At 44.7% G+C, this 22,611-nt stretch overlaps 2 protein-coding genes across 7 annotated transcripts in view; one reads left to right on the forward strand and one right to left on the reverse strand.

The window, feature by feature from the left end:
* The window catches only part of pde6a (phosphodiesterase 6A, cGMP-specific, rod, alpha), a 34,912-nt gene that overhangs the window by 11,878 nt on the left and 423 nt on the right, over window positions 1-22,611 (reverse strand). For 2 of the 6 annotated variants that reach the window (XM_061834689.1, XM_061834688.1), the window contains exons 2-13: window positions 22,169-22,214; window positions 10,849-10,917; window positions 10,315-10,645; window positions 8,422-8,563; window positions 4,994-5,149; window positions 3,835-3,924; window positions 3,021-3,161; window positions 2,851-2,925; window positions 2,713-2,777; window positions 2,573-2,639; window positions 2,169-2,216; window positions 209-358 (exon numbers count right to left, since the gene is read on the reverse strand). In XM_061834689.1, coding sequence (XP_061690673.1) covers window positions 209-358; window positions 2,169-2,216; window positions 2,573-2,639; window positions 2,713-2,777; window positions 2,851-2,925; window positions 3,021-3,161; window positions 3,835-3,924; window positions 4,994-5,149; window positions 8,422-8,563; window positions 10,315-10,643 — 1,263 coding nt within the window. In that variant the 5' untranslated portion in view covers window positions 10,644-10,645; window positions 10,849-10,917; window positions 22,169-22,214. Of the gene's footprint in view, window positions 1-208; window positions 359-2,168; window positions 2,217-2,572; window positions 2,640-2,712; window positions 2,778-2,850; window positions 2,926-3,020; window positions 3,162-3,834; window positions 3,925-4,993; window positions 5,150-7,017; window positions 7,101-8,421; window positions 8,564-10,314; window positions 10,646-10,848; window positions 10,918-15,526; window positions 15,642-21,322; window positions 22,005-22,168; window positions 22,215-22,611 lie in introns of those variants that run through there. The other 4 variants (XM_061834690.1, XM_061834693.1, XM_061834692.1 and 1 more) reach the window with 4 other exon arrangements.
* On the forward strand, window positions 15,553-21,324 carry slc26a2 (solute carrier family 26 member 2). The gene is made up of 3 exons (XM_061834695.1): window positions 15,553-16,425; window positions 17,262-17,710; window positions 17,788-21,324. The coding sequence occupies exons 1-3, from the start codon at window positions 15,553-15,555 to the stop codon at window positions 18,563-18,565; spliced, it is 2,100 nt and encodes a 699-aa protein (XP_061690679.1). The 3' UTR covers window positions 18,566-21,324.

A 22,611-nucleotide genomic window follows, 5' to 3' on the forward strand; every position in this document is an offset into this window, starting at 1 on the left:
CAGTACTTAATGGGAAAAAAAATCTCTTTGGTTTTGTGTGTTTGTTTCAAAATAACGACAACCGGACTGATGCTCAAGTGCGAGCACTCGAGCTTGTGAACAAAAGTGGAGACAGAAAAGCCTCCACGCTGATAAATAATGGACTGGCACGACGGGCTATTTGGAAACCTGCGAGTCACAAACGCACACGCACAAAAACATACTCCACCTCCATCAGCGTTTCATCCATTTCATCAAAGGGTTTCCCGTCCTTCCTGTTATAGAAGGTGGCCACGCCCACAATCTCCTCTTTCTTGTTGACGATGGGCATGGACAAAACATTGCGGACCGACCAGCCCGAGTTGTCCAGAGGTTCTTTCTGTGGAAAGGAAGTGACACGTATGTACATGCAGACGTAGAAGAACCAAATCGAACAGAGTGCCCGATAAGCGTGTAATAAGCATGCAAAAAGTGGCTTTACAAGATCAGAATTTTTGGGATTGATCACCGATCAGCGAGTTTAAAGAATCTCAGCCCGATTAATATGGTGTAAAGTCCAATGTATAACATTTACAAAACTGTGTACTGAATAAATAACAAGCCTGTACCATTTAACATGTGTATAGAAAATACATCAAAAGTGTGTATTTAATGTGGAAGTGTAATACATGCATAATAAATCTGTATTACGTATGTAATAAACTGTGCAATAAATGTGCGAACATGCAAGTGTCTAATGCAATGGAGTGAATATTGTATGTGAAATACATGTGTCAGAGATCTGTAAAAAAAAATCTACATTTGTGTAAAAGTTACTGTGAATGCATGCATAATAAATCTGTATTAAGTATGTAATAAACTGTGCAATAAACGTGCGAACATGTAAAAGTGTCTACTATAATGAGTGAATATTGTACATGTAATACTTGTGTCATAGATGTGTAAAAATAAATAAAAAAAATAAATCTACATTTGTGTAAAATTTACCGTGAATGCATGCATAATAAATCTGTATTAAATATGTAATGAACTGTGCAATAAATGTGTGAATATGTACAAGTGTCTAATGCAATGAGTGAATACTGTACGTGTAATACATATCATAGATGTGTAAAAAAAATCTACATTGGTGTAAAGTTTACCGTGAATGCATGCTTAATAAATCTGTATTAAGTATGTAATAAACTGTGCAATAAATGTGCAAACATGTACAAGTGTCTAATGCGATGAGTGAATATTGCACATGTAATACTTGTCATGTGTAAAAAAACATCTACATTTGTGTAAAATACGCCGTGAATGCATGCATAATAAATCTGTATTAAGTATGTAATAAACTCTGCGATGTGTGCGAACATGTAAAAATGTCTAATGCGATGAGTGAATGTTGTACGTGTGATCCATGTGTCATAGATGTGTAAAAAAACATCTACATTTGTGTGAAATATGCTGCGAATGCCACAGAAAAACATGAATCTTGCTCAAACTCAGCTAAGTGAACATAAACGCCAAAGGCATACTACGACACTGACCTCAAACCCCACCCCCACCCCCCCCCCCCGGCTCATCTTGTTCTGGCCGCTCGGCACAATATGGCTGCCGGCGACAACCAGACGACGGGGTGAGCATCGCTTTAATATACACAAGTTAGCTAGTTACGATGACAACACTTCAGCAAATTATTTCCGGAATTCCCTCTGGGACAAATTTCATTTTGTCAAAGAAGTGATTCTAATGTAAATTCACGTGCAGTCAAAAAAATGTGGTTGAAAAAGCTCAACTCCGTCAGTCAACTTGGCAGTGAGCGAGCGCATCCTCTCAACCTGGTGATGAGATCTCAAACGAAGGAGTAAAAATGATGAATTTTGGTCGTTAGGGTGAGCGCACCCCCCCACCGCAAAGTGGCCGTAATGGGAGGAAAGATGAGAGGAGCCGCGCAACCTGCTGGAAAGTCGGTAGGGAAACTTAAGGAGATCATTTATTCCCTTTATGACCGCGTCACGCGCACACAATCACGCCGGTGCCACAACGTTACGTACGCCCGCACACAATGGAACAACTTTCAGTTCTGAGGGAGCCCTGACGGAAAAGCGCCGCCATAAATTCACGTCGGCCCCCGCGATAGATCGCGTTGGATCGTGCGAGTGTAGCTAATGGCGTGCGCCTTGGAATGAAAGCGAGCCCCTCACCTGGAAATTGAAGAATTCATCCTCGCCGGCATTCATTATGTTGCAAATCTGTCGGAAACGTGGAAAAAGTTATTATTGTTGCTCATTTAAACCTGGAATAAGCATGTTTGTAGTCGGCAAAAAAAAAAAAAAAAGATGTAATTAATTAGTAATAAAGATATAATGTGGGTGTCATATATCTGTGATGTAATGGGCAACAAAAATGTAAACGAATTGTAATGCATTCATAAATTAAGTGTTTGGCGAAGGTGTAATAAGAGTTATTAGCCTACAGTCCAAGAGAATATTATCAGTATGAAGAGAGATGTGCTTTTGATGTCTTTGCAATCTTACCCAGTCGTGTATCCAACAATAAAAAGTGACCAAAATTCAAATATGAAAGGAAAAGATTGATAAATTCTGACCAGTCCATTTTCCGCCACATATGTCGGCAAGCCGCTGACCAGAGCCCAGTGGTCCGCTGGAGGATTCCTGCACATCAACAACAACTTACCATGTAATAATCGCAAGTCATCAACGGGTCCGATTTATATTTGTGACTGACGGGATGACTTTGATGTCCTCTTTGCCGTGTAGTATGTAGTCGATAATTTTGTAGAAGATAATCTCCTGGAAAGAAACAAATATGGCGAGTGAGCGTCCTTCCGTTTTCCTCCAAGGACCGACCGTTGTTGTCACCCACTCGGCCATCGGGTGTTTTCGGTCCGCTGTACGGGGGGGCTTCTCCCATCAGGATGGGCCACAGGTCGAAGAACTCCTACAGACCAAATATCAAAACGGATTACATTTTTTTTTTTTTTTTTTTTTTTACACATTTATGGAAGCCTTTGTCGCTCGCGTCATGCCGGTCACTTTTGTTTTGGTCATGTCCAACAAGCCCACGGAGTAGCGGTCGCAGTTGAGGAAGGCTCGGACCGTGTACAAGGCCTTGTGAAACTGCCTCTCAATGTCCGTCAGCTCCTCGAACACCTTGCTGGCCGACCACAGCAGCACCTCCGCGCAAAACACGTAAAAATATTATTCTTGTGCAGTATCATGAATGTTCAACAGAAGTTCAATATTGCTAGCTGGAACATATTAAAAATATTTTCAATAAGCTCATTCAAACGTGAGGTTCTAGACTGACAAGCACGTTAGCAAGTTAGCAGCTAGCCAACTCTACAGTCTCATTCACTGTCCCGTAATGAGGAAAGAGCAAGTTGTGTAACAAGTGTATCGTAAACAAATGTATCATATGCATGTAATAATGTAGTAACTAGCAATACATGTGTAATAATGTACAATAAAATGTAAATGGCATGCAATAAATGCAAGTTAGATTAATAGATGTAATACATTTGAAACCTAGTGTTAATTTGTAATAAATTGTTGACAAAGCTATGCTTATGTGTAATAATTGTGCAATAAAGATGTAATAAGTATGTAGTAATGTGTGACGAATTGTAATAGAAGTGCAATATTTTTTTTTTTTTTTTTTGTCTTAAGCGTGTAATGTCCAACATTGTTTGGACTCTTGAGTCGCATCAATCAGTGCTGCAACTTTGTGTTCATTTTTTTCCCCTTCTTTTATTGCAACGACCGCTCAGGGTCACAAAGTCTCTTCCTGAGTTGCACCAGTCCACAAAACCATCGCTGAAACTGTGAGAAGATAGCGAAAAACACTCACCTGCCCTCTCCTGGTTTCGCAGTTGTGCAGGTAGCTCAGGTGGAAAACCCTCAGAACTAGGTTGGCGAAGTTCAAGTACTTGTTGAGGGTCTGTGAGAATATCAATATTCCTTTTAATTATTGACAAAACGTTTTTGTGTTGCAGTAAGTCATATTAGCAACAAAAATAAATATCTTCCTCTAAAGTTTGGAATCTTTGCGTTCAAAATGTGATTACTACAGAACAGAAACTGGTTCACACTGCAATACTGGAAGGGATCTGGCCGCTTTGTATGGATTTTTGTAATTTACACATTTATTACAATGACTTAAATGTCATTTTAATTTGAAGTTGAGATGTGTGCATCCACACAATCTGTTAAGTGAATCTACAGACCCCATGTTCACTTTCCGTCAATGGGACATACTGTAGATATGGGAGTCATCGGACTAGTTGTCACAAGACAAATTAGAGGTGCATATTAGATGGCCTGGTGGAAGCATGTGAGATAAACAATAGGGGTCACGGGATTGACCCATGGGGAACGCCACAAGTCGCTGCCATCTCGTCTGAGAATGTTAATAATTTCAAGAAAAGAATGTCACTGAGATAGGACTTGAACCATTAAGGCAGCACCAGAGGACCAGATTTATTTTAATTTTTATCCGTCTATCTATCTTGGGCGAGATGTCCTTCAAGAACTATAAAGAATCTCTTTGCAAACACCAGTATTGGACCATTTTTTTGGTCAAAATCAGGATGTTTCTTAGATGCTGGACGGATAGAGTATTGAAAAACTGCCCCGGAAGACTAGTATGGAAGGGATAGAATGTGTACTTCCACCTTTAATATTAATGTAGTTTTTAAGACACCGTACAGACCGCCTTGTTCCAGGTGCCACAAAGTATTCAAAACCAACTGGATTCTTGATCAAATATGGAACAATAATCTAGGAAGGAAATAAGAAAGACTACGAGTAGGTGAAATAATCAATACTGGCACTTTGGAGTTGAATTCTAAAATCAGTATGTCATGTTTCTTACAATTAAATAGTGCATTGGGAAATGATTCACATTTATTGATTATTATTTTACGCCAGATCATATTTGGGAAAACGTGTACTACTTGACGCCTCATTCGTATCACGCAAGTATATTTTTATGCGTCGTCAACGTCTACCTCTTCATCCTCTGCAGTGAAGTGTGGCGCATCGTCCATCTTGTTGACAGCCATCATGACGGCCACCATGTCCTTGCCGTTCATGACGGGCACGGCCAGCACATTCCTGGTGGTGTAATCGGTCAGCTCGTCCACGAAGTTGCTGAAGTGAGGACTCTAAAATATCACAGGAGGAGGACGAATATTTAAACATTTCAAGCCAAAACCCTAAGGACCAGGACTGGATCATCAAAGACCCAGCGCATCTCACGTAACCTCTCTACCATTCGGTCCCCTCGGGCAGGAGGCTACAGAGCATCCAATGCAGGACCACCGGGCTGAGGAACAGTTTTTCTGCAGGAAGCTGTTAGACTATTAAACTTGAACAACGCTCTGTAGTCCGGACATGAGACTCCTGATCCCTATTCATCCCTACACAATGAACACTTTATTCTCTTCAAGTACAGAGGACAATGGAAATATCATTTAAATATTATGTGCAATTCAAGTGCCTTGCCATTTGTATTTTCTCTGCATCCTTTGCATACATTCACAATTGCAAGCACTGTTTTCATCTTTTTAAATATCTCATTTTATTTTTTTATTGAATTTATATTTCCCAAGTTTTGAGACCCGCTGGACTAATCTGCAAAATTGGGTATCAGGTTTGTATAACTCTGCGTTGGTATATTAAAGGTCGTTGAATCCTTGAATTGGCGCGGTCCTCGGGCCACTAGGAGACCTCATTAAGTGGCAAGAAAGACGAAAAACTTTCAGACTTGACAGATTCTCGGGTGACACCATCGGCGAGATTCTGTTGTCAAACTCCCACACTTGTTAGGATTATCTTTTTTCGTTTTCAAATCAATAACAAAGTTAAATTAATCAATAAGGACTTGCTTTTTCCCCTCAGTAGAATTCACTTTTCTCTAGTAAAAATGTATTTGCATTTGTCAGCTAATAAATAAATATTTGAATATAAAGTAGGTCAAACATGTACTGCAGGACTGCTGCCTCATGATTTGCTCTCATGCTTTCTATTTATCCATCCATCCATCCGTTCGTTCATTTTCTTAGCCGCTTATCCTCACGAGGGCCGCGGGGAGTGCTGGAGCCTATCCCAGCTGTCGACGTGCAGGAGCCGGGGGCCACCCTGAACTGGTCGCCATCCAATCACAGGGAACATGGAGACAATCACACCTAGAGGCCATTTTTAGAGTGTCCAATTAATCTTGCGTGTTTTGGGGATGTGGGAGGAAACCGGAGTGCCCACCCGGAGGAAACCCACGCAGGCACGGGGGGAGAACATGCAAACTCCACACAGGCGGGGGCGGGATCGAACCCGCATCCTCAGAACTGTGAGCCCGACGCCCTACTACCTGATCCACCGTGCCGCCGCTTCCTATTTAACTATTTAAAATAAAGACAATTGTAAATTGTGTCGTGATTAATATTTGCAAATCGTAAACGACGCATCCAGATAATTTCACGATGATATTGCTCAGAACAACATCATAACTTGCATTCTAAATCCAATTTTAATCCGACAAATCGTAGGTGGCTTTTTTTTTTTTTTTTTTTGATTTCTGCGGGAACCAGAAAGTGTTCTAAAATGGCCGCAAAGGGCGTTCGGCGCCGCCCCTGCTGCTGCTGAGTCAGTGGAGAGGCCTCCGCCGCAGGCCTGTGTGACCTCCGTCTGTAATCTGGGATCGCTCTAATTCGGGACAGATTAACCGCCTTCATCTTGGAAACGGCCCCCCCCCCCCCACCCGCGCACCAACACGCGCATGAATATTACAAAGTCTCGGCGTGACTAGCGTGCCGAACGTGAAGGTTAAAAGAGACACGATAAGAAGAAGAGGGGGGGGGGGTTAAAAGAGGAGCGGAAGAACACAATCCCAGCGAAATAATCTCCATCTTCAATGGGAACCGACCCCGGCAGCATCCCGCTTGAAAGGCGGCCGCGCTCGCTCGCATTAGCATCACAAAGCGGGCCAATTAGGAGGAAACGCGAGCTGCCACCAGAAGCTTTGAAATTGCCCCACTTTTAGTCGTGGCGAGCCCGTGACTCAAGACGAGGGTTGCTGCTTCATGTGGGGATGAAAGTGACCCAACACTTCCGAATGCCAAAGGAATTAAAGTGCTGCTGCGGAGGCCGCGCTGGAAAGGAAATCGGAGAATTATGTCGCCACCAAGTGGTCGCTTTTCTGCACAGCAGCAAGAGGAAAAAAAAAAACTTCCATGTCAAATTGAGAGATTATTATTAACACTGGAGGTTATAGAATGGTAGTTTTGTGGGATTGCAACCACACACCGCGGATCAGTTACATTCCTTCACCGATACAGGATAAGAAGATTATTGTGAGGGTGGGCTCGGGCGGCGCTGCTGCGTTTTAGTTATCAAAATTGTTGGAAATAAATCCATAACAATGCTAATGAATGTGTAATTACATTTTAATAACTGTAAGGAATGTGTAAGAAGTGTGCGATTAATCTGTAATGTGTAGAACAAATGTGTTTTATTTGTAATGCATATGAAACTAGCACGGTGGATCAGCTGGTAAAGCGTTGGCCTCACAGTTCTGAGGTCCCGGGTTCGATCCCGGCCCCGCCTGTGTGGAGTTTCCATGTTCTCCCCGTGCCTGTGTGGGTTTTCTCTGGGCACTCCGGTTTCCTCCCACATCCCAAAAACATGCAACATTAATTGGACACTCTAAATTGCCCAAGGTGTGATTGTGAGTGCGGGTGTTTGTCTCGATGTGCCCTGCGATTGTTTGGCAACCAGTTCAGGGTGTCCCCCCGCCTCCTCCCTGTTGACAGCTGGGATAGCCTTCAGCACTCCCTGTGACCTTTGTGAGGATAAGCGGTTGAGAAGATGGATGGATGGAAGATATGTGCCTTGGCTTAATAAAGGTCAGGAATTTGCTCACACGACGCGATATCGTCTGAACGGTGCATAATTGTCAATAGGTCAACAAGGTATGTTATAGGGCAGCACAGTGGAACGACTGGTTAGAGCGTTAGCCTCACAGTTCTGAGGACTGGGTTTCAAATCCTGGTCCCCGACATGTTTTCCAGTTTCCTCCCACCTCCCAAAAACATGCATTTAATGGGGACTCTAAATTGCCCCTAGGTGTGATTGTGAGTGCGGCTGTTTGTCTCAATGTGCCCTGGGATTGGCTGGGGACCGGTTCAGGGTGTACCCTGCCTCATGCCCGTTGACAGCTGGGATAGGCTCCAGCACTCCCCGCAACTCTCGTGAGGATAAGCGGCTAAGAAAATGGCTGGATGAAACTAGCCAACAGTCGTGAATAGTTAGTTTCAATAAGTTGTATGTAAAATACATCCGCAAAGAGATATCCAAGGTCCAAATTCTGTCTTTACAGAAATAGTAATGCTCATATTTATATGATGTTTATAATAAATTTGAAGGTGCATCGAGTTTGTACCTGCGTCACGTCAGGCACGTTGAGCATCTTCTTGGTGGAGGCCACGTGGCCCACGATGCCCAAGTCCAGCGGGTAAACGATCTCGCTGTCGGGCTGCACCAGGCAGTCGTCGAACACGGAGTCCTTATGCACGTTGAACAACCTGCAAGGTCCGAGCGGTGACACCTCATCAGTACCGCCAGATTTAACATATTGGCATTCTTACCATCCGGGAATCGATCCGGGTGGATATACAGGATTGGCTGATTTAGAAAGTTTGTGATTTATTTGTTGGGTGAGAGAGTTACTGTGCGAATTAATGAGTGAGAGTTTGGGAGTTATTTTGAAAGTTATTAGCAAGAAGTGAGTTAGCGAATGAGTGAGCTACGCGGCTAGCGCGTGGTAGCGAGAAAGAATTAGTGAGTAAAAGAGGCATCACTGTCACTTTCAGATGGTACAGTCCGCTAACATCAGAACCAGCGATGTGACTGATCCAGCCGACTGAGCCTTCCAGAGTTAAGGTTATGGCTGGGTTGCACGTGACGTCACGCTAGTTCATTCGGCTACTTGACCGCCGTTGTTGCAGACAAGCAGTCAGCTGTCCATTGTCATCGTGCCAGATTTTCGTTACGTCTAACGGATGTGGAAATCGCGGAAACGGAGACACGGGAGGCTCAGAAGCGATTTTTCCGTGTTCCAAAGATTAGATTGCATGAAGGAGAAGATACGATGGAGTTATCGGAAGAAAAAAAAAAAAAACGGTGACAAAAGTGGCTTGCGAATATACGACGTGCAGATCTGAACGAAGCTCGAATGGTTATTTGAAAGTCTGGTCTGCTCATTTCGTAAGCGGTAAGCATGCGTAGTTCTAGTGTCTGGATATTCTACTTCAGGGAAGTCTTCCAGATCCTTTGAACGTACGTCGTCCTGGAGAGTATACGGATCAATATCTTCACAGAATTTGATCTTTTGTACATATCTAGCTTTGGCGACATCATCGAGTGAATTCAAGTAGGCAGAAAACATCCGCCGCTCGCCGCTTACACGTGGGTCTGCGGACGTTGCCGCGGTGATGTCGTCTGCGACGCCTAGCTTCTCTGTAGAAATGGCGGCGATTATCACGTGATTGCAACCCAAGAATAAGTAGTTCCCTGGTTGGTAGTATTAGGCGACAACAAGGGGCGATCGTTGCATTTTGTTCCAGATCTGGGGTTTTTTTTTTTCTTTCACTTTTGTCCGTTAAAGTCTGTCTGTGTTGGAGTTGCTAGATTAAATGCACGGACGGAGCTGCGCTGGAAAAATGAGATTATCGTGTGGATGTTTTTGCAATCCACAGTCCGGCCACAAACAGCGTTTGGACGCCACGTTGAGCGTCTCGGCACTGCCTTGTGAGACCAAAATCCTACCGGTGAAGCAACACAACAAACTCCATGCCTGGCAGTATCTGCTAACAACCGCGCTGACGTAAACACCGTCAAGACCTCGACGAAGACGTCCCCACCGACACGGTGTTCGACGAACAAGCCTACGTAGGCTCCATCTAACGACGGTTGAAGACGCGGTGGCCGGCTACAAAGCGGTAGTCATCCTCGGTGGCTACCCTACCCCCGAGGTGGACGAAACCGAAATCGATCTTCCGCGGGCCACGAGATCTCAATGCTCAATGATTGTGTCGACAATACTATGGTCAACCTCTGCCAGAAATCCGGACGGGGCCCTCGCGACACGCAGCATAACTTCAACTGCGCAGCGGCTCTGAACACACTGACCGTAATGGACCTGAGGAAACTCCCGGAGGAAGCGGCTTCCTTCCTGGAACTTGAGGTCGACTGAACAATGCGATTGCCTGGCTACGACGGCAACAACAAACAAAAATTTTGATACACTCAACAGCGACAACGTCGGAGGGTCGACCTGGTGGCTAGTTCGGCGACGCCGTTCCTCTGTCGGTACATGAAGAGGCTCATGCGGTCGGCCCTCATCATGAAGCTGAGGTGCCGCATGAGGTTGAAGAGCGACTTCTCCATGTGCAGGTTGTCCTGGATGTCTCGCACCAGGTCGAAGAGGATCTCGCTCTCCTCCACCGTGGTCAACCGGTGGTAGCGGCTCACGTCCACCGCCGTGGCGCGGCCGTTGTCCAGCAGGTCGCGCACCACCTTGGGCCGGAAGTTGATGTCGTAGTACTGCTTGGCAAACTGCGGGTTGGCGTCCAGGAACTGCTCGGCGATGGCGGCGTCCACCATGACTGCGGAGCAAACAAGATCAATATCAATTTTTTGGTCCTCTCCACATTAATGTACTGAAAATAATTCCATGCTGATTTACCATCAAAATTACGTGCAGAATTTTAAGTGACAAGATATTATCGCCAAACCCAAACCTCTGAATCATAAGCCCCCTCATGACATCAGCGTAATTGTATAAAATGATCGTCATGCAAATTATTACCTGATGAAGCGTCTGTATTGTCTCCCCCGGCGCAGAAGTATCTAATCCCTCTCTCGTTTCAGGTGCGGTCTGCAGGTGGATGAGAGCGCGGCAGGGATTAGCGCGAGGGTCGCTTTTAAACGATCACATGTGCACGTAAACCCCGCACACAAATCCAATCCCGAGATTACGATACCGTCCGGTGTTGAGGGCCACCACCTCGGAATCCTCTTTCTCTTTTGTCGCAACATGTGCTTTGTTCTTTATTTAACTGCAGCTGGGAAATCGTCACGGAATCCGGCAGACGAGTGCAAACTGCTGCGTCAAACGAATTTTCATTTTTATTTTTTCCCACGGCCCACATTGTTGTTGTCGTCTCCCTCAGAGGGCCGTAAACACTTTCATCGCCTTATCGTAGTCGTACGCATGCACGTACATCAAATTGATGGATCACCAATTTTAAAAATCAGAAGTCGAGGATTATAGTTTTATCGACATTTGCTCAAGTTACTGTAAACATGGGTTTGGGGTATTCGGTATAGCAATAATAATAAAAAAAAAAACATCTAAATAGTAATATATATTTCCATCCATCCATTTTCTTAGCCGCTTATCCTCACAAGGGTCACGGGGAGTGCCGGAGCCTATCCCAGCTGTCAATGGGCCAGAAAACCCACGCAGACACGGGGAAAACATGCAAACTCCACATAAGCGGGTCTGGGATCGAACCCAGGACCTCAGAACCGTGAGGCCAACGCTTTCCAGCTGATTCACCGTGCCGCCGTTATTATTATATATTTGACACTGAAATTTTGGTACATATTTTTCGGGTTAGGTTAGGCTGACCCATCTCGGAAATTGATGTAAATGATTTGCTTTCACGGGCCACAAAATGAAGCGGCAGGCTGGACGTGCCCCTCGGGCCTCGAGTTTGACACCTGGGATTGCTTCACCTCCGAGTAATAATAATGTGACCTCTCCCATATTCAGACATTGTGATGATATTAAACCTCAGTGTAGACAATGACATATCCGATCGGGAAAACAATGGGTGGGCTTCCCGAACCTGAATAAGGTCACCAAAATATCTTTGCCGAACCACTTCACCACTGTGCTGTCCAATGCAAGCTGCCACAACCAAAGTGAACCCTATGGTTATCTTTCACCATTTTACAGGTCATTTACTACATTATTTTACAGTTCTGATCAGAATCCGAGTCAGCTTTCTTGGCCAAATGTGCAAAAACAGAGATGTAAATTTTCTCCAGCAGTTGGTGTCCTGGGTCCAAACCAGCCCTGCCTGTGTGTGGTTTTCCATGCGTTTCCTCCCACATCCCAAAAACATGCACGACTGTAATCGGAGACTCTAAATTGCCCTTAGGTGTGACTGTGTGTCCGAATGGTTCTTTGTTTCTATGTGGCCTGGCTGGAGACAAGTTCAGGGTGTAGACAGTGATGTTTAAAAAAAAAAAAAAAAAAAAAGACTGGATAGCGCATACATATTTTAGCGGTACGTCGATTGCTTAAAGCCAGTTGGCCGCCATCTTCGTACTCCCAAAACGTTTACAGGTTGGATTTTGGGGGTGTTTTTCCTCAAAGTTTGGCATGTAGAATCAAAGCTGGTCGTGTGAGCTTGACATTTTTTTCAGTTCTGGTAACATGAAGGATTTTTTAATTGGACTTGGTAAGCCAAAAAAGGCGAAGCGCAAAGGAAAGACATAGAACAGCGTGACTAGCAAGAAACCTTGCATATTACCGAGCGCCCGATTTCCGTGACGTTAAATTTTCCCAAAATGCGCCGTCTATCATCATAACATAGCGAAAAACTAAGCATTTTTTTTGTCATAAAATCCTTCAATTTCAAGTCAATCAGTTCAATATTTTTTGGTGGGAAATAAGGACTTGCAATGGGAAAATACACGTTAAACGCATTTTTTTATTTGTCCTCTCTGCGACGTCCTATTTCAGACAGAAAATTTAAACTTAATTCCTCGCATTTGAAAATCAAATTCAATTTGCAGAATTCTGTAATTATGAAATCCATAAAAAACTTCCCAGAATGTTTTTTATTGCTTGTTCACTGATGAAGTTTGGAAAAATATTGACATCGCTTTTTCGCGCAAAACCGTCGGCTTATAAAGGTGAAGCAGAGCATGAACAGTGAACAACAACAACTGTAAACAAAACTTTGTTCAACTGAATTAAGCTCATCAGAAAATGAAAAAAAAAAATTTTCAAACAAACTTTAACAGCGTCAAAGTAAATCTTTCTAACTTGCCTGTCGAATGTTTTCTCACAACACACAGGTCGGCATGCTTGTTTAGGGAACATCAAGATAGCGTCTTCAGTTTTGGTGGCCAATGAGCCATCCAGTCTTTTCTTTTTTTTTTTTTTATGATCAATGGGTGTACCCCACCTCCTACCCGAAACTAGCTGGGATAGGCTCCAACACGCCCGCGACCCACATGAGGATAAGCAATCCGGACAATGGCTCAATGATTGGACGATTCCACCGGGACTTTAATTCTCGTCAGAGTGGGATTTCGTCTCGCTCCACACCCATCTTCGTTGCGCTAGCGCCTCACGTGACCACTTCACGCGCTTCCCCGTGACGTCACCACGCAGGGTTCAGCAGCTCGTCTGACACGAAACTGAGGCGGAATGGAAAACTGCGCGGCGAGCACGAAACAAGCGCGGAGCTTCTCTTAACGCGGTCTGACGAGAGGAACAGCTCATTCAGGTGAGGGAATTTTAAATAAACATTTTTAAAAACTCCCCGAGCCACTCTGGCAAAACGCGACACTGCGCCACTTCTTCAAGAGTTTGCCTGACACGTTGACGACTTGTTGACAAAGGCGCTCATTCATAACCTTGAGTCAACACGCGAGATGGATGTTTTTCTGGCCAACGTTCTCAGAAAAAAAAAATATATATATATATATTTTTAATTCTCCAAATCTCGTTTCCTCGGAATTAGCCGTTAAATATAGCCTGGACCAATAATCTCATCAATGCGGAACTAACGTGCGGAAAGTTGCGGCGCTTTACATGAATGAGTTCGTGCTCAAAGAGGAGAAATTTATATTCAGTCTTATCTTAGTGAGTAAAAATAAAAATCATCATACAGCGTAATTTTGGACATTCATATCTCATACACATGTACAGCGCATATTACCGTGGAACACTGCTGCTACAAAAAAAAAAGTATGTGCAATTTTTCTTAAAATATAGTTATATATTTTTTCCGGACATTGTTGAATAAATTAGTCGCAAGGGGGAGGCCCTCCATCCCCCACTGACATGAAATGTGTTATGATGATTATGAAAGATTTTCCCTCACACATTGGGCAAACTTTTCCCTCCCTCACTCACGGGAGTTTCTTCACGTTCCCGATTTAAATGGACTGTACTAAAAGTACTTTTTGCTTCAGAATACAGTTCTAATTCACCAAAATTAATCGATGCGTTCTCGACCTCAGCGGCTTTACTGCGAGACATTTTGGACAATGATATGCTTTCCTCAGCAAAACTCTTTTGGAATACACATTGGGAAAAATGTGTAAAAAATAAAAAGAAAGCAGACCAGAGTTTTACTTTACTTGCTACAGTGAAGTGTTGCTATTTTTTTGGAGACTTTAGAGATGAATACACGTTTTGCTCATCAGTTCCACAAAATTTTAAAATTGTGACTGCTCCTCTCGGGAATTCAATTATAACAGGCACCTTCCATCCATTTTCTTCACCGCTTATCCTTACGAGGGTCGCGGGTAGTGCTGCAGCCTATCCCAGCTGTCAACGGGCAGGCGGCGGGGTACACCCTGAAACGGTTGCCAGCCAATCGCAGGGCACGACGGGACAAACAGCCGCACTCACAATCACACCTAGGAGCAATTTAGAGTGTCCAATTAATGTTGCATGTTTTTGGGATGTTATTGTAAAATGTGTCTGTTGGGCGGAACGGTGGAAGAGTGTTGGCTTCACAGTTCTGAGGTCCCGGGTTCAGTCCCCGACCCGCCTGTGTGGACTTTGCATGTTCTCCCCGTGCCTGTGTGGGTTTCCTCCCACATTCCCAAAACACGCACCATTAACTGGACACTCTAAACTGCCCCTAGGTGTGATTGTGAGTGCGGCTGTTTGTCTCGATGTGCCCTGCGATTAGGTAGACACCGGTTCAGGGTGTACCCTGCTTCCTGCCTGTTGACAGCTGGGATAGGCTCCAGCGACCCTTGTGAGGATAAGCGGTGAAGAAAATGGGACGGATGGATGCCCTTCGTCAACTTGTGAACAGATCTAATTTTGTGTTTACTCAGTAAAGCAACTGAAAATGTACCAGCGGCTCCATCTGCCCTTGACTAATCGGTGGGATTCTATCACATTTGAACTTGCGATGGCAAGTCTGTTAAATTAGCTAACGTCAAAACGTTACCTTGTGTTGGGGATCGTAGATGTCGCTACACTTATCTTTCTTATGTGCCAAATGATCCAAAGTCTGCTGTTCCTAGTCAAGGTCAGATTTTGCTTGGACTTGTTTTTCATTTAAATTACTAACTTACCCGAATACCTAATTAAAAGATCAACCACATGCTTGTTCGTGCCATACAAGCGTCGTACGGTTAATGCGGCGTCTCGCCAGCTAGTTGTTACCCTTAACAAAAGAAACAGAAAGGCTAGCAAAAAATGCTATTTTAAAAGACGAAACCTCCTTTCTTGGTCGCAGGGAGTTCGATGACGCCTCACGGAGATGCCAGCTTCGGGGACAAGGACGAGAGCGAGCGGCACGAGCCTCTCGTCCTGGAAAGCGTGCCTGAAGAGGCAGGACAAAGCTGTCAGACCGTGTTGCTCCGCCATCTTAAGAAACACTGCTCATGCTCACCGCAGAAGATCAAGTCCAAGGTCTTTGACTTTGTCCCCATCCTGAAATGGCTGCCGCGCTACCAGTTGAGAAACTGGCTCCTCGGAGACGTCATGTCGGGACTCATTGTGGGAATCCTATTGGTACCCCAGTCAATCGCCTACTCCTTATTGGCCGGTCAGGACCCAATCTACGGGCTGTACACGTCCTTCTTCTCCGCCATCATCTACACGCTGCTGGGCACCTCCAGACACATCTCAGTGGGCATTTTCGGGGTGCTCTGCCTGCTGGTGGGGCAGGTAGTGGACCGGGAGTTGGCATCGGCGGGGTACCTCATGGAGGGCAACGGAGACGGCCTGGCGACCGGAAACAGTAGCGCGGTAGAGGCGTGCGACAGGAGCTGCTACGCGATAACCGTGGCGGCGACGGTCACCTTCACCGCGGGGGTCTACCAGGTGCTGATGGGTCTGTTCCAGGTGGGCTTTGTGTCCGTCTACCTGTCAGACTCGCTGCTCAGCGGCTTTGCCACCGGGGCGTCGCTGACCATCCTCACCTCCCAAATCAAATACCTGCTGGGGCTGAAGATCCAAAGGCCGCAGGGCTGGTTCACCCTCTTCAAGACCTGGTTCAGCCTGCTGGCCAACCTGGGTCACACCAACCTGTGCGACCTGATCACCAGCCTGGTGTGCCTGGCGCTGCTGCTGCCCACCAAGGAGCTCAACAATCGCTTCAAAGACAAGTTGAAGGTCAGTCATTCAACTCTGGAGAATACGGAAAGGCCTTCTTTTAATTATGGCACAGTTTGGCAAACGTAGCATTATTTAACGATAAAGTCCTTTAGCTAGAACGGTTTTTACATTGCAGACAGCAGAACAAAACGAGGCAAATTGAAAACAGTACAGAAAGGTCAATGTATGTATGCATGGATGAGGTCACTCGTGTTTGCTGAGCTTGAAAGGAAATGAGGAACGGCAGTTTTCAAAAAGACAAATTATTAGTTTCAGGTCCCATCCGATCATCTCTCTGGCTTCTCTGAACTTTCCAGGGTTGACTCTTGTTCCTCCCGACATTACGTTTCATGCAGGACGCAAACGTCTCCACGTTGGGGTGAAAATAATGCTCCCCTTCTGGCCATCGCAGTCTGGTGGCAACGATCCGAAAGCGACAATATTCTCTGCGTCGCTGCGTGAAGGCGTAAAACAAGACGAGCCAATACTCTCCGGCAAAGAGCGTCAAGGCCACAAACTTCCAAAAGTATAAACAGCATGCAACAAAATTGGAGAGAAAAGTACAAATTAAAAGAGGGAAGTGAGCGGTGATCTTACAGACTGCCAGCGCCATCTTAAAAAAAGACAAACAAATACAAAATTGACTTCTAATAGCCGTTGATCATGCCGCAATTAGTTCCCAGATAAGTATTTCACCTCCCTCAGACAAATATATATGAACTGTAATTATCTTAATCTGTTGACGCCACTGTTTCAGAACAGACGTTGAATGCATGCTAAGCTAACCAAAACAGCATCGCCTATCGACTACAAATGAACGTCTTCCTCGAATAATCCGCTTGTCTGTTGCCCAGGCTCCGATTCCCTTCGAGCTCTTTGTGGTCATCATCGCGACACTGGCGTCCCACTTCGGTCGCTTCAACGCCGTCTACGGCTCGGACGTGGCGGGCGAGATCCCGACGGGCTTCCTGCCGCCGCGGCTACCGGCGTGGTCGCTCATCCCCGCCGTGGCGGTGGACGCCTTCTCCATCGCGCTGGTGGGCTTCGCCATCACGGTTTCGCTGTCGGAGATGTTCGCCAAGAAGCACGGCTACCGGGTGGACGCCAACCAGGAGATGTACGCCATCGGCTTCTGCAACATCCTGCCGTCGTTCTTCCGGTGCTTCACCACCAGCGCCGCCCTGACCAAGACCCTGGTCAAGGAGTCGACGGGTTGCCAGACGCAGGTGTCGGGCCTCGTCAGTGCCGTGGTGCTGCTGCTGGTGCTTCTGGTCATTGCGCCGCTCTTCTATTCCCTTCAGAAGTGAGTACGGGTCATCTAGATTTACGGTTTCTCCAGGTCAGGAGAACCCATTCGCATAATTGCAACTTCCTGTGTAGGTGCGTGCTGGCCGTCATCATCGTGGTTAACCTGCGCGGCGCCTTGCGCAAGTTCGCAGAGGTCCCCTGCATGTGGCACGCCAACCGCGTGGATGCCGCCATCTGGTTAATCACCATGGCCACCTCGGCGCTGGTCAACACGGAGCTGGGCCTCCTAGTGGGCGTCCTGGTGTCTGCCTTCTGCGTCCTCGGCCGGACGCAGCGGGCTCAGGCGCTTGAGCTGGGCCGGACCCAGGACAGGGACCACTACGAGGTTCTGTCGGCATACCGCGGCCTCCGCTCTCATCCGGCCGTGGCAGTCTTCAGGTATCCGGCGCCCATCTACTACGCCAACCAGAGTTTGTTTAAAAAGTCGTTGTACCGGCACGTGGGGCTCGACCCGGTGAAGGAGAAGACCCAGCGCGTCAAGTTCGAGAAGAAGCTGAAACGACAGAACGGCGAGCAGGAATCTGTCGACGGCAACGGCACAGCCGGCATCACGTTGGCGCTGGACCAGAAACCTTTACACGGCTTAGTGCTGGACTGCGGAGCCGTCTTGTTCCTGGACAGCGCCGGTGTCGACGCCCTGAAGGAAGTGCGCAAAGATTATGGCGAGCTGGGGGTGGCGGTGGTCCTGGCTCGGTGTAGCCCGACTGTTCTGGATGCCCTCGGTCGTGGAGGGTACCTTCCGGAAAAACAGGGAGTGGACTACTGCTTGACCTTCTTCACCATCGCAGATGCCGTCCATCACGTGCAGCGTTCGTCGGCGCCAAACTGTCATTCTAATGGTGCATGTTGAGATTTAAGTGACCTGATATGTTTACCAAAACTTGTGCCTTATTAAGCTGTTGTTAGTTACTGACGGTGCCTTCCTGGGGTTGGATTTACAATGCGGGTTTATGCTAGTTCGTCACTATAAAGCTGACCTCGGACAATCACAACAAAATCGAAAATAACGCACAATTTGCACTAGCAAAGATCTGAGCCACATTTCAAAGAGGCTTGAATTGGATCTGATGATCAGGATTTTGATCTGATCCCCCCCCCCCCCCTTTTGTTATAATCCATATCCAAACTGAGTTAATCATGTGGTGCAAATCCAACCATGGTGAAGTCTTCCCCGTGTTTTCATTTTTATTTTAAGTTCTATGAGAGATTTTAGAGTTTAAAAGTAGAAACTATAACTTGTCCGTGGTTTTTCCAACTCTACTGACTAGGCATGGGCTGGCTACCGGTTTACCATGGTTTTAAAAAGTCCTGGGTTTCAAAATTGCCAATTTTTTTCCATTAGCACTTTTTTTTGGGGCTTTTATTTTATATATTGCTCACCATCAACAAAAAGTAAAACGTCATTGGTGCCAGCAGACGATTAAGCTGTGGACTTAACACTTGCTCTTTTTCAACACATTCAACGTAACTTTCCGATATTACAATAGCGCTGTCTAGAAATGAACGTCTGCTACATATTGCGAGAGTTGTCTACACTTGGTGAAATAAAGACTAAATACTAGTAACTAACTAACTAAGTAGCAAGGCTATCAGTTTGTGTCCGCTCTGGCGTTACTTCACAAAGCGGAAAACCGAGAAGAAGCAACTTTTGGGAATTATTTACATTAAATTGTTCATTGTTTACTTTTTTGGGTTTCAAAAGTACTTAAGAGAACATGTTCAGTGGGAGAGTTATTTACCCAAACATTTTAATGGTAATTATTATACTGTGACAGTCACTCGCATTCGAAAAATGGTCAGTCATGCCCGCAGATATAAAGTTGCGTCTGTGTGTGTTCTTTTTGTAATTGTGGGTGTACCCCTTTAAGAGTGGAGCGGGGCGGTGTCAGGTAAACTAGAAAATAAAAGCAGGCTGAGCAGTAGCTCGTTAAGAGCTGTGCTTGCGTGTTTAAAAAAAAAAAAAAGTCAGGCTGTGGTACACTGCGCTGGATCCATTTTCATGTGCGCTGAAAGTGTGCGACAAGTGCGCAGCTTAGAGGGAACATTGGTCAAGACTACACAAAATAAGTGACGTCTTTTAATATCTGGGTATTTATACTCGTAACAAATTTTATGCGTGATTTTTCATGCTCGACTGTGCAGATTTACGATGGCGGGCGGGCGCATACGTGCCTGTCAAATCACAATGACTGCCGTGAAACAGCAAAATTTTTGTTCAGGTTTATCACAATCTCAGAATCTGATACCAGCCCATGCCTAGTATGGATCAATTTTTTTTTTCATGAACTACTGTATGTAATAATTTTCAGCAACCTCCAGTCCACAAGAGGGAAACATTACCTGGAATTTTGTGTTCTAGTTACTGAAACTTTGACATTTGCTACAATGTCAAAGTTTTACGTTTATAGCCAACGTAGCGCAACAGACGGGTTACTGACATCCAAATACCGTTTACTGTATTACAAAAGTCGCATGATGTAATTTATTATTCTACACGTGACAAAACCATAAACTGGCGTTTCTTCAACTGTCAAGCACCGCAGGTTCGATTCCTCCCTCTGTTTGCCGAGGGCGACGCACTCGCTGAACAAACAGAGTCGAGCAAAGGTCGCGGCCTGTAAAGAAATTGGGATTTTCTATGTATTTATTTTAAAAGTCAAGTCCAGATTGTGGAACTTCAAGCTTGAATGTAAAATACCATCGCAATGAAAACTCATTCTCAGGAATAGCTGCTTGTATTTTCTCTACAGTCATGTGGGCTGTGAATCATTAATATTTTGAAACATACCTGACCCGGGTTGCACGAGTTAGTGGTGTCAAAAATGATACATGCCGTCCTTAAAAAATTGAGACTGTGTTGTGCTCGGGCTAGAACTGATAAAAATGTGGGATGAGTCCCTTTTTGTAGTTACTGATAAGCCTTTTAATTAAAAAAAAAAAAAAAACAGAGCCAAGTTAGTAGCAGTGTCAAAAACCGTATATACTGTTCACTAGCAACTGGAAAGATTATTGTCTTTTGTTGCAACAAGAATGTTGTTTTGCTTGATGCGGTTAGTTTTGCCGCCGTCACAAACAGAACACAATGTCATTAATATTTTGAAACATACCTGACCCAGGTTCCCCGAGTTAGTGGCATCAAAAACAATACATGCAGTCCTTGACCGGCCACAACTGCCCAAAAAATTAAAACAGTGTTGTTCTGGGCCAAGAACCTTTTTGAACAACACAAACTGATAAAAATGTGGGATGAGTCCCTTTATTTGTAGTTATCGACAAGCCTTTTAATTTAAAAAAAAAAAAAAGTGGAGCCTAGGACTCACACAGTACATTTGTAAAGGAAATACCATTTGGTACATACATACGCTGCCGCTGTGTAAAAGCCCCAAGTGCCCACATTGGAACACGAGATATTAACAAAGAAAGACGGTAAACAGAGAGTTTTATGCTAATGCTAGCGCCGCGCTAACAGGGCCAGTTAGAAGGAAAAAAAAAAAACCATATCGGTAAAAATCACCAAGACATGGGATTAACACGCTAGCGCAACGCTAACAGGTAACCGGTAAAAGTCACTTCCTCGCCACATATATTCCACCGGTCTCACTCTTACCTTTTCTGCTCGAGTGCCCCCTTGCGATCGTTCGAAAAAATTGCACAAATTAGCCGCGTCACTGCATAAACCGCAGGGTGAAAAAAGTCACGGCTTATGGGCCGGAAATTGCGGTATTGTCTTTCGTCTGAGCAAAAATGTTGTTTTGAACAATCCGGGTGCTTGATGCGGTTAGTTTCGGCGCCGTCACGAACAGAAGGCACGTCGTCGAGCAGCCACAATTATGCTGGAACCAGACTCACTTTCATTGGTATTTCATCGACAGCGCTGGAAGGCCGCAAGTGATTCTAATGATTTTGTTCACAGCCTTGAACAAATCTTTCTTGGATGCTCACCGACTGACAGTGGCGAGCGACTACTCCATCATGACATTCTCTTAGTAAAAGTGGATGTATATTTATAAAAAAATGGCTGTGTGTCTATACATCATAAAGGCCTTAATAAAATTCGCATTATGCGCGTTACACCTTTTGTGCGTGTGATGATTTCAGCGGAAAATTTCCACTGCGTCATTTGCGCATGTGTGTAGACATGTAGCTTCTATTGATTTTGTTCTTATAAAAATATGACACTTGCCCCACCCTGCTCCATGAATGAATGAATTCATGAATGGTGTTTCGCTTCCAAGTCCCAACATGTGTTAAAAGTCAATATAAAAATACAGTTCAAAGCACACATGAGTGAAAAAAAAAACTACATTTCTTTGCCACACTACTGAAATAAGCAAAAAAAAAAAAAAATTGACAGGTAATGAATAAGCCAAAGCTCGACAATGTAAAGTCACACTTTTTTTTTTTTAATTTGGATAAAGTATGATGGAAGTATCAAATACATATTATTACTCACTGTTAGCAGAGCTCAAGCCAAATGTGGACGTCATGGGAGGTCACTTCTTGCCATGTGAAAAACACAATTGGTATGATTTAAAACAAACAAACAAACAAACAGATATAACATATTCATAGACTTATGCGTTAGAAATTTTGTCTGAAAATGAATCATCATTATGAAACAGCCACTTGACTTCAGCGCTGATTTTTGGAAATCTCGTCCCGCGTTTTCCTTCATGTTCGTGAAATCAATTGAAATGGAATGAAAACTACTTTAGTAGTGTATATTATTTATAAAAGCTTGCTTGAAGCATATTGCATTGTTGTTTGAGTGAAGTCAATTATTAGACATCGACGTAGTTGGCAGCTATCGAATCTTGCCACCATTTTGAATTTTGGAGTGAATACTGAAATGATACAAACAAACAAAAATAGGACATTCCACAGTGAACTGATTTT

Source organism: Syngnathoides biaculeatus, chromosome 11 (assembly GCF_019802595.1).
Source record: "Syngnathoides biaculeatus isolate LvHL_M chromosome 11, ASM1980259v1, whole genome shotgun sequence".
Lineage (NCBI taxonomy): Eukaryota > Metazoa > Chordata > Actinopteri > Syngnathiformes > Syngnathidae > Syngnathoides > Syngnathoides biaculeatus.

What these genes read in the sequence shown, in the direction of transcription:
- slc26a2 (XM_061834695.1), top strand. Translation starts at nt 15,553, where the DNA reads ATGACGCCTCACGGAGATGCCAGCTTCGGGGACAAGGACGAGAGCGAG. An exon ending in GCTTCAAAGACAAGTTGAAG is followed by an intron (nt 16,426 to 17,261) that starts GTCAGTCATTCA and finishes TCTGTTGCCCAG; the next exon opens with GCTCCGATTCCCTTCGAGCT. An exon ending in CTCTTCTATTCCCTTCAGAA is followed by an intron (nt 17,711 to 17,787) that starts GTGAGTACGGGT and finishes CTTCCTGTGTAG; the next exon opens with GTGCGTGCTGGCCGTCATCA.